This window comes from Heloderma suspectum, chromosome 6, assembly GCF_057233095.1.
Source record: "Heloderma suspectum isolate Gila_16-S chromosome 6, 16-S_ref, whole genome shotgun sequence".
Taxonomy (NCBI): Eukaryota; Metazoa; Chordata; class Lepidosauria; order Squamata; family Helodermatidae; genus Heloderma; species Heloderma suspectum.
The window spans coordinates 45,859,125-45,878,191 of NC_139463.1; the positions used below are offsets into that span (position 1 = coordinate 45,859,125).

At 46.2% G+C, this 19,067-nt stretch overlaps 1 protein-coding gene across 4 annotated transcripts in view; it reads left to right on the top strand.

Moving 5' to 3' along the window:
- Positions 1-19,067, top strand: part of STARD7 (StAR related lipid transfer domain containing 7) — a 41,459-nt gene that overhangs the window by 12,641 nt on the left and 9,751 nt on the right. Inside the window, exons 1-3 of one of the 4 annotated variants that reach the window (XM_084804146.1) lie at positions 1,227-1,367; positions 11,205-11,657; positions 18,473-18,675. In XM_084804146.1, the coding sequence (XP_084660272.1) occupies positions 11,236-11,657; positions 18,473-18,675 (625 nt within the window). In that variant the 5' untranslated portion in view covers positions 1,227-1,367; positions 11,205-11,235. Of the gene's footprint in view, positions 1-1,226; positions 1,368-1,457; positions 1,602-11,204; positions 11,658-18,472; positions 18,676-19,067 lie in introns of those variants that run through there. The other 3 variants (XM_084804144.1, XM_084804145.1, XM_084804147.1) reach the window with 3 other exon arrangements.

Below are 19,067 nucleotides of genomic sequence, written 5' to 3' on the forward strand. Positions count from 1 at the left end.
TGGGTGGCTACGAAGAAGAGGGCCTTTCTGTTGTGACACCCCAGTTGTACAATGAGCTGCCAAGAGAGGCTCCCCTGGCACCTACATTGTGGTTGTTTCAGCACTAGGTGAAGACCTTTTCCCAGGCATTTTAGTCTTTTTAAAAATATGTTACTGTACTTTAAATTTTTGCATTGCTGCTTGATTTTATTTTGGTTTTATACTGTAGTTTTAAACTTTTATATTTTATGATGCTGTATTTCATGGTTTTAATTGTGGTGAACTGCCCAGAGAGCTTTGGTTACTCCACAGTATAGAAATGTAGGCCTTTATTTATTTATTACAACTCCCAGCATTCCTTAGCCTGCCATCCTGGTTGGGAAATGCTGGGAGTTGTAGGTTGTTTGTCTAAACATGCATAGGATTGTATCCTTAAAAGTTCTTTTCCATTATATGTTAGTGGGAGGAAGCTATGTGTTACTTGAAAACTTGTAGGCCTACCAAGAGTTCGTTACTAATATTTATATACTGCTTCTCATTTGAAGCAAAACCCAAAGTTTGCAAAAGAATAAAAGTAAACATGCACAAAATATGAGACTGATGCAAAGATCGCTCACAGCTAGGTTTTGGGATATTGGTTGTTAAGCTTTTGATTCGGGCTGGCAGGGGGGTGAACATTAATTCAGCTCAAATAACTGCCACGTTTCCTCTAAAGAGCTCAGGGCAACATGCAAGAGGTTAGCGTGTTCGTTCCTCACAAAAACCCGGTGAGGTAGGCTAGGCTGAGAGATGCCGTAGTGAAGTCACCCCTGTGTTTTGTTTGGCTGAATGAGGATTTGAGCCCAGCACTCCACGCTCAAAAGCCCAGCTCCCTCAGCCACTGCATTTTTAGTTCTGGTTTGTCAGTGAAGCGGGATGACATGCCTGTTTCACATTTCCTTAGCGCGGTAAGGACTTCGTGCCAATCCTAGCGCGGAAAGGGGTGGTAATGGATTTTAGAAAGATAGATATGCTATCTATGGTGTAGTTAAATACACACTCATTTACAACAGCCCATTATTACCTGTCCCCCCCCATTTTTTTTTAAGGAAAGTTAGCGCGTGCAAAGCAAAAACAGGCTTCGGCCAACCAGCGTATAAACTCCCTCTTCCTTGTAGAGAAGACAGACCGAAACTGCCAGCCTTTATTTCAGGCGCCGCGCGGGGCAGCCCCGGCGGGGTCCTGCCGTCTCCAGGGCGCCCTTGAGTGGGTCACAAGGCGGAGTTAAGGGTTGGAGGAGAGGACGATCGAGCGAAGGAGTCAGTCCAGCCTACCCTGCTGGCCGGGGCGGGGCTGCGGAACGGAAGGAGGGATGGATGCCTCTCTCCTCCAACCGAGCGGCGGGGATGGTGAGCTGGCGGCCAATGGCGGGCTGCTCCTGAGGGGCGGGGTCTCGGGGGCAGAAGGCGGGCGAGCGGAGCGGCTTCCGCGAGGGTCTTGCCGCCGCCAGAGAGGAGGACGGGCGCGGGCTGCAGCGACCCGCGGCCGACGCTCCTCGCCTCGCAGCCAGCAGGCCACTGCCCGAGCCTAGGGACCTGCAGGTGGGCCGCGGGCCGCCCCCAGCAACAGCGGGCCGTCGCCAGGTGAGTGGGCGCAGGAGGCCTCGCTCGGGCCCCCGGCGCCCCCTCCTGCGGGGAGGGGGCGGAGGGGAAGCCCGGAGGCCGCCGCCGCCCCGCTGAGCCCCGGCATCGGCGCGGGAAGGAGCCGCCGGCGCCTGCGAGGCGAGCGGCTCCGGCGCGGGCCCTTGCCAGCCGGCCAGCCCTGCGCCCAAGGGGGCTGATCCCTGAGGAGGGGCGTGGGGCAGCGCAGGCCGGGCAAGGCCTGTCGGGGTTAGTGGGGCATAGATCTCCCACACACACACACACACACCGCCGAGCGAGTGCGAGTAGGTTTGTGGCCTGCGGATGTCCGCGGCCCAGCAAGCCTTTGGGGGGTCAGCGAGCCTCGGCTGAGGTGCCTGACCGAGGGAGCGGTGGCTCTGCGTGCGGCGAGCGAGTGGCAGCTTCCCGGGGGCTGGATTTGGTCCAGGGGGTGTCGTGTGGTATAGGCGCGTGTACGGGGGAAGAAAATCCGCGTCGGCAAAAGACATCTTTATGCCAGCTGCTATGAATCACGCCCGTTAAAACAAGTTGCACGTTCTCTCCTCTTTTTTCCGTAGCTTCTTGTGCGTAACTTTGCTTTTGGCGGCCACGTGGGGACGGCTAAGTAGCTGGGCCGGACGCTGATATCTCAGCCTGTCCTCTTGAGGGCTCGCTGGAAATCATATTCATCCACTTCTCCTGGTTTCTGAAATGTGCCCGCTTGCACCTACAAGCATTCAGTGATTTAAATCAGCCTTTTTATCCTGCTGATTTAAATAATCAACTTAAGGTGCAATCCTATGCATGCTTAGACAGAAAAAAGTCCTACAACTACCAGCAAGCCCCAGCCAACTTGCTGGGTGTTGTAGGACTTTTTTCTGTCCAAACATGCATAGGGTTGCACCCTTAATTTAACATTAATCCACCCTTCTTTGAATCTTCTGGACAAGGATTGTCCACCTGCAGATCCCTAGTACCTCTACTCAGACTGTATAGCTGGATTTAGTGGGAAAGCTTAGTAAAATAATAATCACTGCTTCGTCCCAATTGTTTACTCAGAACTCATTTAATCTGCAAAATGTTTATGTGGGCTTTGTGTTTATCTTCACAAGAGCCTGTTACAACTCCCATTGAGCAGATCAAGAACAGAAGTCATAAAGTCAATGGAAGAGGTTGCTCTTGGAATCAAGGCCCATGCCCAAATCTCTAACCACTAGAACAGATTGGTTCTTGGAGGCATAGAAATTAAGGCTAATTTTTTACAGGGTCACATTTGGCAATTTGAGAAACTCTGTAGAACACCAGCACAAAACGTGCATGCCATAGATAAAAGCATTGGCCCGCAGCTACCTGCTATCTTCATTTCTTAAGAATGTCTCCAAGGCCAACATGTGGCCCTGGGAAAAGATAGGAGCAGCTAAAGGCCCCCACTTTGCATTGAAATGATCCCAGCTGCCAGTAATAAACTTTGTTGTTTAAAAAAATAAAAAGGGGGAAGGCCTTGCATCTCTTCATTGCACTGTGTATTTTGCATGCTTCCTCTTTTTACCTATAGAATGTCTTCAAAATATATTTATTTCATTTCTATACCGCCCAATAGCTGAAGCTCTCTGAGCAGTTCACAGAAATTAAAATCACAAAGCGCAGCATAAAACAATATAAAATATGAAAGCTTAAAACCACAATATAACAGTACAACCAGAATAAAACCTAGCACCAATGCAGAGATTTAAAATACAGATTTAAAACAGCAAAGGTAATATTCCAATGAATAGGCTCTTTCTTACAATCAGCAGCCATTACGTCTTGTGATAAGTATGGGAATATAACAACCTGCACATGCTGAGCAATTTTGTTTCCCCTTCTTTCCATTGTTCCTCCTTTTTGCTTCACCCTACTCTGGCCCAGCCCCACTGTCATGAAAACTAAGTAGCAGACACAAATGAAATACCCATGACTGATAGGTACAAATAAGGTACAGGGCAGACTAGAACAGTTTATTTTCAAGCGGTGAAAAAAAAATGTGAGTGTTTGGTATGCAGTATAAATAGTCATACTGAGAAATAATCACATTTTACACAGAAAACCCTCCTTTAACTCTATTTCTGGTAGAGGCGTCAATTCAGTTTAGAGAGCAACTGTAGGGCCAACATGCTTATACCTAGATTGTGTAATACTAACCTAGTTACTATTTAAGCAAAACTTGGTATTCTTTGATTTTTAAATTTTCAAAAATGTTTTTTTTTTAATCCACCCTGTTTCAGAGGTTATTGGCCATGCAGAAAAATTATGCACCTAATTAGAAGGGCAGAAGCTCCTGTACCCTGAAGGGGTGTTAGGGTGCAATGTTTAAGCAGTTGTCTCAAGAAAACAAAATGTTCTGTGATGCCCAAGAGAATTAGGCTGCAATCTGTTACTTGGGACTAGAGATGTAAAATTTCTGGAAATTTTGAAGCTGTGGGGAAAAAATGGAAATGTTGGGGGAAATGGAAAATCAGTACTTTTTTTGAAGCGCTCTTTACAGATCTAAAGCCCAGCCTTCACCAACCTGGTGCTCTCAAGACGTTTTGGACTTCCGCTTCCGTCAGCCCCAGGCAGCATGGTCAGTGGTCAAGAATGCTGGATGTTTTGGTCTAAAATTTCTGGAGGGCACCAGGTTGGGGAAGGGTGCTTTAAGATTATAAATTACATTATGTGTAACTTGGTTTTCTCATAAAATTATCATGAACGTTAAAAACTTTAAAAAGTAAACGCAGTAAATTTGTTATTATTGTTTGAATAAATTATACTTTTAAATTTAATGTACCAACCATGATAGTTTCATGAGTAAAGCAAGTTACACAGAATATATTTTAGGTTCCTATTTTATGGCTGATCAGAGGGAACTTCAACACATAGTCTCTAAAACATTTAGCAGAACGAACTGGGGGCAGGGGAAGACTAGTATACAGTATCTGTTCCTGTTTGTAAGAAAGTTTAGGGAACTTCCTAACCCTGTTCCTGTTTGTGGGGTGTAATTTAGGGAAATCTGTACCGAAGGAAAAGGTCTTGAGATTTTATTTAGCTGGGAAAGTGTCTGCTTAGGTATGGGAAGCAACCATATTTAATTTAAGAAGCTTTAAGCTCAACCTCTAATTTGAAGAGTGACTCACATTTTTAAATAATTTCTGTTAATGACCATCTTGTTTTTTGTTCATTTTGAACCATTGTCTCTAGTGGTGGTGTCAATCCTATGCTTAAAACATAGGAACCAGGCTACTTAGGACACAATCCTATGTTGATAGTCAGCAGCCTCCTAAGTTGGAAGCTGCCGAGTATCCTAATGTAGGGCAGCCAGAGCATGGAGGCAATCCTCACCTCTGTGCTCCACAGCCGCCCTGCATTTTTAGCCATGTTGCCTCTGAGTGGGAGGGAAGGAGGCTGGGGCAAGCATAGGAGGCTACGTAAGGAAGCATCCCTGCCCCCAGAACTGCCCCCTTTTCCCTGTCTCCGCGCTCAGGTTTCTGAGCACGGAGAGGTAGCCAGCGCAGGGGCTGGGCTGGAGAGAGTAGTTTCCTGTCTCCAAGGCCGGAGCCCTGTCTCCAACCTTGGAGCCTGTAAACCAAACAATCCTATGGTCCCCCAGGCTCCCTCCGTTCCTTTTTGGTAGGGGGGGTTTATTCTAGTGGCCGTAGGTAAAAGGTTTTACAGCGGGGGCAGCACCTCCCGCCTCAGGGAAGAACATCATTACAAGGGGGAGGCCAGCCTGGTCCTGTACCTCGGCCAGAGCGGCAGGAGCAGCAGGGAGCTCGCTCGACCCCTCCCTGCTGGGAAGATCACACGGCTTTCTGTCGACCCCGTAAGGTTTATAACTTGGGTGAGCCGCTCAGGGGAGCCACAAGGGAGCAGAGGGCCTGGGTTGTAGTGTTTAAAAGTTGTTGGTGGGTGGTGGGCTTTGGAGGGGTGTTCGTGATTTTAAGGGTGGGGTGCCCACCTGATAGGCAGAAGTGAGGGAGGCATGTGTCCACGTGGCGGAGGCAGTGGGGGGAGTTCTGGGGGCCAGACCATACTGAGGCTGGGCGGCAGATGCTGGCGGAGCACTAGGGGCAGGCCATGCTGGGAAGGGGGAACAGGGGAGAGATGCGTAATATCTGTCCCCTGTTCCAGAGCCGAAGGATGGCTGGGGGATGCGTGACTCCATCCTCTGGCCTTCGTCTGCTGCTGTGTAATGCCAAGTCTATTGCGCATAAAACGTCTCTCATCCATGACATGATCCTGGATGAGGGTGTGGACCTGGCATGTATTACAGAGATCTGGCTAGAGGAGGCTGCCACTCCCGCTCTTGCGGCCATTTGGCTGGCTGGATTTTCATATACGCAGCAGCCAAAGGCTGGGGGTCGGGGAGGGGAAGTGGTTGTTATCTACTGGGAGTCCTTGGTCCTCACCAGACTCCCTCTGCGGGAGACCAGGGTTGCTGACTATGCATGTATTGGAGGTTAAGCCCAAAAGGCAGTCTGGGGATTCTGCTCATGTACCATTCACCGTGCTGCACGACAGACTCCCTGGCCAAGGTGCTTGAGGTAGTCTCTGATGTGCATGTGCAGTCCCCTAACTTGTTGGTGTTGAGGGACTTTAATGTAAATTCGGAGGCCATCCTTGTGGGGCCACCTTGGGACTTCATGGAGGCCATGACTTCCTGGGAGGTGCACCCTATTCCAACTGGGTCCCCCCATGTAGCCAGCCATGCATTAGACCTTATGTTTGTTTCCGGAGAGGTGGGGAGTGATCGGGAAATTGGGGGTATATCCACCAACCCCTTGTCATGGTCAGATCACTATCTGGTAGGACTGGACTTCTTGGTTCCACAACCCCTCCACAGGGGTGGAGGACCCATTAAGATGGTCCACCCCAGGCGTCTTATGGATCCAAATGGATTCCTGACTGCACTTGGGGATTCTTTGGAGCATGCAAACGGCCGCATGGTTGAGACCCTGGTGGATGGCTGGAATGCTGCAATCACCTGGACATTCGACCGTGTGGCTCCGAAACGCCCTCTCCCCCTGAACAGAGCTCATACTGCACCATGGTTCACCCCACAGTTGCAAGCTCTGAAGTGGGAGGTGAGACAGCTAGAGCGCCGGTGGCGGAAATCTCGCTCCAAAGATGATCAGACACTGGTTAGAGCTGTAGTTTCAGCCTACCACATGGCAATAAGAGCAGCAAAAAAGAATGTTTATGCTGCTTCTACAACGTCTGCAGTGTGCTGTCCCAGGAGGCTGTTCCAAGTGGTCTGGAACCTGGTCAGTCCAGTTATTCCAGAACCAATGGAGCATTCTAAGGCCTCCTGTGATGAGTTTGCAAAGCACTTTGCAGATAAAATTGACCGGATCAGGAATGCTATTCTGTGCGCTATGGATACAGTTAGTGAACGAGGGGTGACCGGTGGCAGAGTGGTTGTGTGGGATTGTTTCCAGCTTCTTCCTTCGGAGGAAGTGGACAAGGTGCTTTCATCTTTAAGGAAAGATGAAACTCGATCCTTGCGCATCTTGGCTCATTATGAGCTGCAGGGAGACACTCAGGGAGGGGATCAAGGCGGTGGTGAATGCCTCCCTTGAGGAGGGAGTGATGCCATCAGTCCTCAAGGAAGCGGTGATAAGACCACTGCCAAAGAAGCCCTCCTTGGATCCCCAAGACTTGAACAACTTTTGCCCGGTCTTGAATCTGCAGGCACACTTGGAAGAAGCCAATTATCTGGATCCATTTCATTGGGGCTTCAGGCCTGGGCATGGGACAGAAACGGCATTTGTCGCCTTGGTGGATGATATGGGGAGAGCTCTGGATAGGGGCGAATGCTCCTTCCTTGTTCTCAATCTCTCAGCGGCTTTTGATACCATCGACCATGGTATCCTCCTGGACCTCCTGGAGGGATTGGGCATAGGGGACACCATATTACGGTGGTTCCGTTCCTTCCTTCCTCTTTGTCAGGTACCAGAAAGTAGTTCTGGGGGAGGAGACTTCAGAGCCTTGGCTGCTCAGTTACAAGGTGCCATAGGGTTCTATTCTCTCCCCGATGTTATTTAACATCTATATGAAGCCGCTGGGGCCTGAGGTTTGGGGTGCAATGTCACCAATATGTGGATGACACGCAACTCAACCTCTCATTTAAATCCGTGCCAAGGTTGCCTGTAGAAACCCTGTCCAAGTGTCTGGAGTTGGTGAGTAGCTGGATGGAAAGGACTAAGCTGAAACTGAACCCTGACAAAACCAAAGTACTTTTTGTGGGAGACAAGGGGAGGTTGGGGGATGTTGACCTGGTGTTTAATGGGGTGCAACTACCCCTGAAGGACCAGGTCCACCATCTGGGGGTCATTTTAGACTCCCAGCTGTCCATGGAGGCTCAGGTGTTAGCTGTGAGCTGGGCGGCACTGTTCCAACTCCATCTGATAAGGCGGCTGCGCCCCTACCTCGCTAACCATCTGCTCCCATCATGCCCTGGTCTCCTCTTGCCTAGACTACTGTAATGCGCTCTATGTGGGGTTACCCTTGAAGACAGTTCGGAAGTTGCAGTTGGTGCAGAATGTGGCAGCCCACCTGATTAAAGGCAGCCATCGACGAGAGCACATCACTCCAGTGCTGAAGGAGTTGCACTAGTTACTAGTTGTTTTTTGGGCCCGATTCAAGGTGTTGGCATTGACCTTTAAAACCCTATATGGTTCCGGCCCAATCTTATCTTATGGAGCGCCTCCAACAACACTAGGGATGCTGCTCAACAAGATGGGCCTCAGTAGGCCTTCTGTCTGTCCCATCGGCCAGGACAGCTAGGCTGGTGAGAGGGCCTTTTCTGTGGTGGCCCCCACTCTGTGGAATTCCCTTCCTAGTGACCTCTGCCATGCCCCCTCTTTGGTGAGCTTCCGCCGGGCTTTAAAAATCTGGCTGTTCAGGTGGGCATTTGGGGTGGGTTAGGGTTGTTTAGAGCAGTGTTTTTTTATTTTTTTGTGGGGGTTTTTGGTTCAGTTGATTATGTAAATTCGTTATTAGTATTGTACACCACCTAGAGTGGCCGGGCAGCTGGGCAGATAGGCGGCTAATAAATCAAATAAATAAATAAACCCAAACGCTGTTCCATCACATCTGCTGGCATGATACCAACAATGTTTCTTTCATATATGGGTTTTAGATTAGAACTATATTAATTTACTACTACAGCATCTAACCAAAACAAGCCCAGAAACACTGGATGTGATAGAACAAAATTCAAACTGTCAAGAATGCACATTTTCTTCCATATCATGATATGATGACTCCACTCATACATTGGGAAACTGAGTACGACTTGGAACATCCCTAAAAGATACACTAGCTCAACAATTTTAATAAGGAATGGAAGAAATAACTGCTGGGAATCCTACAGAGAGGATTAAAAAAAACACTCCCCCATGGCTTCATTTTTCTTGAATGCCATTTTTCTTGGTAGAAGAGCAGAGTACAAATCAAATTTAAAAAAAAAAAAACATTTCCAGAAGTGTTATGCCTTAGTATTTTTATAGAAGTCATTACTCAGTTTTTATAAATCATTTGGGGGGAATAAAGGCTGGATAAATATTTTATTCATCATTCTAAAAGAAAATGTTTCGTAATCCAAAGCTGTTCAGTGTTTCCAGTTTTTTGGAATAAAACAAAAATGGTCCTTGGGGGGGAAAAAAAATGGGGGAAACCTTTTTTTTCCCCTTAATTTTTCCAGGCCTTCACACCTCTACTTGGGACCAAGCTGTATGCAGTTCACCCACTCCAAATATACATAGTTATCATTGGGATATAAGTGGCTTATTGTGGCCCTATCAGTAAATTGGCTACTGCTGCCAAAGTTCTTGTCCCAACAGCTCAGTTTTGGACCTCTCAGGAGATTTGCTGCCACAGGCTAGTGCAGTGGAGTGACCGTCCTTGTTGGTGACTCTGCCACGAGTCTTGTCCAGAGTAGATGTTCAGTGTACATTGTAGGAACACAAGGAGCCTCCTCTGGTTTCGCATCTATTAAGCCCCGCCCCCAGCATGCCGCTGCACAGAGCCACAAGGGGAAGCAGGAGCGTTGATCTTGCACCCACAGCCACTCTTCCTAGGCTGGTCACTCAGGGGCTTATAGGCTCCGGCTCATGATCAGCAGCACCTCCGAGAGGAGAAGTAGTTTATTCAAAATCGTTTTAGGCTTCCTTTAAGGGTAAACCCCTCTCGCTTGCTGCATTTCCCTGTGATACTTGATATTCTTGCGAAGAGCCTGAAGGACCCTTGGGCTTAGCGTCTTGCTTGTCAGCTGCTGCAGAATTCTCCGCTTGTCTGCATAAGGAAGCTTGCCTGTGCATCTTCCCCTTTCAGACTTGGATTTCAGGAGTTGGTTTTAAATGGTCCTGTATCGGGGTTGTTGCTGGGTGGTGGTGAAGTGTGACTTGGAAGACTGAAAGCTGATCATGTTGCTAATACAGATTACCTACAGGTTTTAACGCCCTATCAGTGTGGATGGGGAGAAGGCTTTTTTTTTTTTTTTTGGCTCCAGTTTACTTGATCGGAGAGGAGGTCAAATCACTGGAAGTGCCGTATGGTGAGATTACGTGTCTGCCACTCAATTGTCCAATGAGCAAAAAACACACTGAACAATTGGCCCTTTTCATTTGATTTCTGTGTGGTTTGGCTGTGTTCATTCTCTTCCTTCCCCCTCACTCCATATTAATGAGTCTGCTGTTTTGGAGAAAACATCTTCCTTTCAACAAACTAGTATTTCAAATTCTAGAAGCAAACTTTCGAATTGGACAACTCCTTTTCAGGTTTAATCCACCCCACCCCTGCCTTTTGAAGCTTAATCCCTCCCTCTTCTCTGTATTCTTCATGTCTGTTGCATCTCTATACTGGTTTACATTGTCATGTCTGCTCTTGACAGATGCAGGATGTTAATATGGTTAGTTGCTCGATTGTATACCTTGCCTTTTGGATCTGATTGTTGGCTGATAGAAAAATTGTCCTTGAACAGAATGGAATATTAAAGACCACAACACATATTGTTTGAACCTATCAGTGACTGTACTATAGAACCTCTCACCAGCCCTCCTGATGTTTTGGCTTGGATGAGGCTGCTTAACTGTCTTGTTTTGTGGAACAGATTAATATAAAATTTAAAAGAAATAGAACATGCAACGCTAAAGTAATAGCAGAGCACAACATTGGGAATAGGCAGCACAGTAATTACCTCCGCTTTATAATTGGATGAATTAGCTGGCAATCTCTTCTACTAAAACATAATAAGGTCAAGTGTCTTAGATGTTTATTTATTTTTATTTTTTTTGCTATAACACACACAAAGATAGTCACTGAGACTGAACAACTCCAGGGGGATCTTATGGTGAGCTTCTATAAGTTGCGTCTTTATTGAATGTTAGTTCAAGAAGGTCTTCTATTGAGCAGTGTTGCAGCACTAGCCTCTTTGCTGCTCTGATGGCTCTCAGAAGCTTAGAATGAAGCTAGAGTTAACTGTGGGGCTGAATCTGGTACAGTTAGCAGAGCAGCATCCCGAACATGAAGGTGTGAAAGGCTGCTGGCATATTGGACTAATTTTCTGTTCTGATCTCTTTCCTTGGCTAGGACTTTGGCTCGTCGGTGAAGCTTGGCAGGAATGTTCCATCCTCTGCAATGGAGGCCTCCCTCCAGCATTTATTCCTATTATGCTAACTCGGCCCGCTTCACCAGCTACAAAGGGAAACTGGGTTTGTGGCGAAGTGAGAAGTCTTTGAAGGACCAGTACCAGTGGCTCCTCACCTGGCTACAGAAAGGTACAGGGCAATGCCCAAGACAAAAGAGCCTCCTCTCCCTGCTGGCCAACCAGTGCAGCTATGTGACTGGCCAAAGGGTCCGACGTGCCCAGCAGATTGGACAGCTGTACAATAACATCTACTCAGAGAGGACACGCAAGAGCCTCTTCAGCTCCTTGTGGCGCAAATTTCAAGGGCGTCACGCTAATGCCTGCAAACTGATGGCAGCCCTCACTGGTGTGTTCTTATGGGAAGAGGAGAGGATCAAAGAAGAGGAGCTGAAAAGGTGTGTCTTCGCTTTTTCCTTCTAACATCTTGGAACTGGCATGGGAGTTGCCTTGGGTGGACAAAACATTCTGTGCTCATAACTGTGCAGATAATATTTCAACTTCCTTTAATTCCTCAGTTGTTAGAGCATGGTTTTTGCTGGGAGGGAAGGGATATGAACTTCCAGCAGCCCTTGTTTTCTGATGACCTTTTTATTGCCTCTTTTGAGAAATAGTACTGTCTGTGTGGTCTTGCTGCTGCGTTTAACTGCTCTTCGTATGTATTTCTATCTTAATTCTTCTTTTTATAAGCCATCCTGAGCCCTGGCAGAAGCAGACTAAGAATATTTTAAATGGGAAAAGTGATATGGGTAGTGGGGAATAGATACGTGGGAACTAGTTATTGCCTCCATTCCAGACACAGAAGCTTTATCATTCATGTTTTCAAATAACTTTGCTGTTATGTGAATTAGAAATACTTTTTTATTTCTAATCTTTGGGGGCTGTATAATTTGAACTATAATAACTGATTCTGTAAATGTTGACTTGCAAGAGCCAACTGTCTCTGGATACATTGCTTCATACAGGGGTACACACCTTTTTCAGTCAGGGCTGTGTTGGGTGACATACTGGGGTCCACATGAGAAAAGGAGGCATGTCCAGAGACTAAAAGGGGTTTCTAGGCACAGTAGTCATTGTGTCCAATAGATCTAGCAGTGAAATATAATTATTGTACTTGGAGAAGGAATTAATAACCAAAGTACCCCATCTGTTTTATTTCACATATTTTATTTTCCCCATCCCATTCAATTTATCTCATCCCGTCTGTTTTCAGTTGAACACGATACAGCCTTTGTAATACTCAACACCACTGCACCTACTTTTTGTCATTCCATTTAACTGTACCAGTTTCTTTATGTTTTAAATTTAGGCTTTTTTTTTCTTTTTCTTTACTACAACAATTTCTTCTCCCTCCTGAACTTACATAAAATAAATAATATAAAAAGCAGCAGTGGTCCACAGTGCTGGGATATGGTGGCATTTGTCTAGCAGTTGCCTGTATCGGGCATGTGTAAAAAAATCAAGTTGTGAGGTGATGGCAGATGATTTTAATAAGACTACTGAGAAACATCCCTAGTGTTTGTGCGGAGCATGCAAGCACACATCTTTAAGGCCGCAATCCTATTGGGATAGGTGGCCGCCTATCCAATGCAAGGCAGGAGCAGCATGGAGGGGATCTTCTGTGCTGCACTTCAGCCGCCCTGCATTCGCGGCTAGACAGCCGAAATCGGCTGCGAGCTGCAGGAAGTCAGGCTGGGTGAGGAGGCGGATGACGCATAGAAAGCATCGGAAAGGCACTTCCGCCCGCCCCCAGGAATGCCCTGTTTTTGCTGCTCCGCACTGCTCTAATGAGCGCAGGGCCGATCTGCGTTGCCTATGAGGCAGCACGGGAGGGGGTGGAGGTCGGTTCCTGGGAACCGACCTACCCCATGGCCATCTAGCTGCTGATGAGTAGCCATAAGATTGTGCCCTAAGTGACACATCCTAGAATTGCTCATGGGTTTGTGCGCAAATTGCCAGTTCTTAAGACGTTCTGTGTCTTCTGTGTAACTGTCTACAACAAGTAGTGGAGGAGGGACTCCAAACTTTCTGTTTGGAAATGGCTAACCTTGGAATGCAGGACTGTGTAGTTTGTGAAGCATGATGACGCCTTGGTTAAATCTCATTTGGATTACTGTTAACATGGTCTGTGTGGGGCTACCCTTAAATCAGAAGTGGGTAACTTTGTGACCTCTCCATCCTGGGCTGGGCCGTGCATGTGCGCGCACACGTGTATGTGCAGGTGCCAAAAAATGGGGGGTGGGGGGAAATAATGATAATTTAAAAATGGTGTCTGTAGCTGTTACAGAGCAACAAAAGGATCAAAGTTCGCTTGTTTGCAAGCTAATTGTGACCCTTTTGACACTCTATAGCAGCTCTGGATGCCATTTTGTTCGCAAAAAAAATCTAAAAATAATTTTGGAGGGATCCCCTGAATTTTTGGGTGTGGCAGGGGCCACAGTGGGCCCGGGGGGTGGGGGGAGCATGTTCCCCAGCCCTGCCTTAAAGTGTCCAGAAGGGTCTGGCCAAGGCCAGTTATTAGGTGTACTTGATTCTATTGTTACAACAACTTAAATGGCTGCTGATGTTTTTTTGGGCATAGTGCTTGTTACAATGTTTAACGTTCTAAATGGCTTGAGACCAAACTATCTGAAAGACTGCCCTCTCGTATACAAACCTGCCTGGATTTTAAGATCTTTGGAAGAGTACTTGCTCTATGTCTTTCCAACACCTGTGATGTGTTTGATGTGAACACTAAAAAGGGCCTTCCCAATGGCTGCACCAAGGCTTTGAAACTCCTTCCCAAGGAAGACCCACCTAGTCCCCCCACCCCACCCTTTGTTGGCCTTGCATCAGCAGGTGAAGGCTGCCTCCTTTAGAAAGGAGTTTGAATTCCCCAGGTGAATGTTATCCTGCTGCTGATTTTTAGTAATGGGTAGTCTTATTTTGCGCCGCTGTTCTCGTTTCTTATTTTATTTTATTTAAGACTTATGTTGCTTTTCAAAACTAAATGTTTTCCTAAAACTTTGTTGGATGCCTTATGTGACTTGTGCAGAAAGGTGGGATATACATTTGAATAATAAATAAAATGAGCACTGTCTTGAGGGAGACATTGTGGATTAAAGTACTGACTTCGAGCCTTGTTGATGGTAGGCAAGGGGGATGGGATGGGCAGGGCAGACTAATGGTAGAGTTTCTTAAAATGCAACTCCGAGGTAATGGGAGAGAAGAGGAAGAAGGAAAGGAGTGTCACCAGAAAATCCTGGAATGTGGATGTGGTAAGCTGCGTGCCCAGAAAGAATTGCTCCTTGCCCATACGTAGTTGCAAGTTTACATAATGTTCCACACAAACCCAAGCCTAGGTGCTGTCTCTTGAGGGCTTTGCTAATGTTCCCCGCCCTTTCCAATAATCCTATTTCACCTCCTTACTTGACGAATGGAAGGGAAGGAGGAGTACTCCTCTGACTCGCTACTTGGGCAATAAAGGGAAATATATACTATTGGGCCAGTTCACACGACACAACAGACCATCATGGGGTAGTTTACCCTCGAGGAACTGTAGCACATCCCAGCCACCATTATGGGTGAGCAACCCCTAACCAGCAGATGTTATTTGAGGGCTAAACAACCCTTGCATAACCCAAGGTCATTGACTTTAAATTTTTACAAGTGTTCCAATGAAAATGTCTATATAATTTTTATTTATTTATTATTTTTATTTATTATTAAATTTATTAATCGCCCATCTGGCTGGTCACCCAGCCACTCTGGGCGATGTACAGCATATAATAAAGCAGTTTAAAACAATAAAATTCTACAATAAAAATGTTTTCTAAAGTACCCTAACCCACCCCAAATGCCTGCCTGAACAACCACGTTTTTAATGCACGGCGGAAGCTCATTAAAGCTAAAGCATAATATAAAATTTAAATCATATTAAGTGTTCTTTAATTTGCTTCCTCAAATGTTTCAAGTCACATACTTGTGGTGTATGCATGGGGTACTTTTTAAGTGTTTGTTTTACTTGTATTTACTGAACATGTTAAACTGGATCACTCTCTAGTGATGTTCTGATGCAAATAACCCTATGCAAATTAGCCTAATTTGCATCGGAAAATTTTCCAATTTGCAATTCTCCATAAACCCCACATCAGCAGATAGGATTTTGCCCCATGATGTTCAAGAAAGTTTTAATCTTGTGAGAGGCTTGGAAAGCTTTTTCCTTGACTTGGAGGCTTCTGGGGACAAAGTTTTGAGGTAACTAGGCAACCTCCATTTCTAGCTTCTTTCCCCACAGTACCAAAGTCTACAAACTTCTCTATGTGCCTTAAACCGCACACTGGCAATTCTCACTAAAAAAATACTTAAAATCCAGCTTGCATACGCTTAATGTTTAGGTGTACCTAAAAAAGCTCATTTGGTTAGGTTTGAATCTTTTCAGCGAGGCTGGCGTTGAGCAGTCGTCTCAGTTGGGACCTTTGAGAAACTAATTGGACTTGGCCCGTGAGCTTTATTTGATGTTTTATTTTTAGATCTTGTGTCAACAGTACCTGGAGCACTAGTAATCACTGACAATAGCTGTGCTGATTTTCCGGGCTTCTGTCTTCCAGGCAGAATAATAGCATTCTTTCAGTGATCCACAGTGTTTGAAATATGGTTCTCTGCCTTATTTTTCTTTGAGTTCTTTTCTTTTTCTGTAAAGCAAAACGTCTGCAGGAATAAAAATGATCAATAACAGCCAGGGTAGGATTCATAGGCCAGTTATGACCCTGAAAGATCAGTCATATTAGGTGTCTGGCAGGCCTACTGCATCAAAACATACTTTAAAAGTTTGCTTGTGAGTGAAACTGTGGGCAGAGGTGTTCTTCAAGTTCTAAGAAATAGACATTTCTCTTTGGGTTTTGCCAAGCCTGTAACTTGTAAATGCACATGTTTTCGCTAACACTATGCCCCGGCAATGTGCTCAGTCATAGTTATGAAGCCCTCACTGCTGGAGGGCAATAATTTCATTTTGACAGCTCACGACTGGGTGGCAAAATGTCAGGAAAATAAAACCGCCCCTGAGCGAACAGAAGGCAGTCATACCTCAGGTATTGGGCTGAAGTTGTTACAGCGCATCTGCCAGGTTGTTGAGTGGCTTTCAACAGGTCACACTCCAGACCTCCATCCCCCATCTGTAACATGATAATGAAGGGGCTGAGCAGAGGGGGGAACAAATTTTAATTTGCACTTCACTTGCTAAAAGTGCAACAGAAATAATCATGAATAATTGTTTTATAGTAAATGTGACATGTTTTTATTGTGTTGAATTTCTTACTATATGTCACTTTTGAAATGCGTACCTTGAAAAATACCTTATAAATAAATGACTCCTCCATTTCTCTGGAGCTGGAGTGACAATAGAGCAGACAGAGGGGATAGGGGATGAACACTAAGCTTAAGAAGGCACCTTGGTTATCATGAAGAACAGTCACCGTTGGATGTACGTAATGGATAACCATGGCTAGTCCCAGAAATGAAAACTTCCAGAAGAAGGTGATTGGGAAGAGAGAGCAAGCAAACAGGACCATACGCATCTATGGTTGCAACAGACAATTAAATTCTGGTCTTGTATGTTGCGGAGAATGCTAAGTGAGGTTGCAGAAGTGTTAAGCTAATGATGTAGGGCAGGGCAAATTCTGATGTGCAACTACCAGGTAGTTTTTTTAAGGAATATTTGTGGACTTCGGTATCATGTCACAGCCCTTCTGATGATTTAGTCAGTGGTGCAGATCTCCAGGGAGGATGTGAGGAATTGTGCTGACCTGTTACTGTGTTAGTGCATGCCTGTGCATTTTCTCTATTAGGCTTAAGGAGTCCCTTTTTATTTGAGGGTAGCCGCCAAAGGTCCTGCTAGGAGGGTATTACGATGACATAGATGAAGCCTACAAACAGGCCCATGTTGTGTAAACACAAGATTCCCATCTATTTTGACAGTCACTGTCATCAAGGAGTCACTGGCCAGAAGCCAAAGCAGCATCATTGCCAGCAAACCCCCATGAGGCAAATTGGAGTTGCAGCAGGAAGTGGCTTCTGGGGGTTTTGGGTAGACTAATAATAGCATTATCGGTTGCCTTTCCCACATTACCTCAGCAGCTATGCTCATGAGAGGCTTGGTCTTCCACCTGTCCCTAGCTTCTTCCTGTCACCACTGGCAACATGTAGGGGAGGGAGCAGAATGTATTTCTCCGCATGTACAACAACTTGAGAGAGGACATGAAATCTGTGAGTCTGATTTCAAACCTTCAAGCAGACAGTAGCCTCATTCTAGCATAACAATAAACCTTGGTTTTTTACAGGAAGACACCACAATCGGCCTCAGGGCCATGTGTCCCCCCCTCTCTTCCATGTGGCCAAGCAGAGTTCAAAAGCTTTTGCTTCTGTTTTTGATTGACTGCAGTTAAGCATCATGTCCAAACCCAGAGAAATGGCACTTGGTCTTAGCTGTGGCTGGTCAAAACAAACTGATTTCAAACTAGTTTATGAAGCTGGTCTGCTTGAGGATAGTTAAGATTAGTCACGGTTTAGGGTTTGGATACAACACTAAACTGTGGTTAATTGAAATTGGAAGTGAAAGCTTCTGATCTTGCAGCCAGGGCGGAGGCACACGAATCCAAGGCTTATACACACAACAAAGCACTATTTGTCTATATGTCCAAACCGGACCAATATTTAATATTTGGTTTGATTTGTACCCTGCCTTACCACCAAGAAAATGGAGCGCAAGGTGGCTATCCACTCTCGTCTGTACCAGAAAGTTATACCAAAAAAGAATTTATGACACTTTCTAAGCAGTGCACAGATGCCTCACAGAGATGTCCACAAAAGACATTAGTCCTTAAAACGCTTTCACTAACATCCCTGCCTGCAGATGCTAATGTAGGTCACTTGAGATACACCGAAAGGGGGAAACGGCACTCCTCAGTCACAGGAACATCCTTGCCTGGAGGCCTTTTGGTCATTCTAGACATGGCTATTTACAGGTTTGTTGTACAACTTTGGGAATAGTATCCATGTTCCACAGCATTCCCTGCTTTGAGTGCTCCATCCTCCTTGGTCTTGCCTGTCACCATGCAAGCTCTAAACCAAAAGGTTGGAGTGAAGGTGGCATCCCAGCAGAGCTGGCCTGATAGGCTCACATCAGACTGAGCAAGCCCTGACTGATCTTTTCTCCTTCCCCCCCACCATCCCCCAGGTCTGCAGAAGAGATGAAACGCATGGAAGAGATCACCAAGCTCATCCAGGACAATAGAGGGGAGAACCACACCCAGGAGCCAACACCCTGCAAGGACATAGCTTCCGATTTTGAGGAGCAGAGCTGGGAAATGGTGATGGACAAGAAGCACTTCAAGCTGTGGAGGCGTCCAATCGGAGGGACCCATCTGTACCAGTACCGAGGTAGTACCCCCTTTAGCATTCCTTTGTCCCTTAACACACGAGTCTTGCATTTGTATGGCAGGCCTAGGAGACTCCCTCTGACTCTGTGATTCCAAGTACAAAAGACAGCAAGCAGCCTTAAAAACAGTGGAGACGGCATAAAAGCAGTAGAAATCAATATGCAAGTTTTTCAGCATGCCCTTAAAACAGGAAGAGCTTGTCAGATCTCCCCAGGGAGATCACTTTCAGAGCCACCACCAAAGAATACTCACCAATCACTTTCCTGGTAATAATGGGTCAGAAAGCCTCTGATGCCAGACTCAAGGCCTGTGCAGATTCATGTGGGCAGAGGGGGTCCTTAAGATAACTTGGCCCTTCCCTGTTTCGGGATTTAGAGGTCAGTACCAGTACTT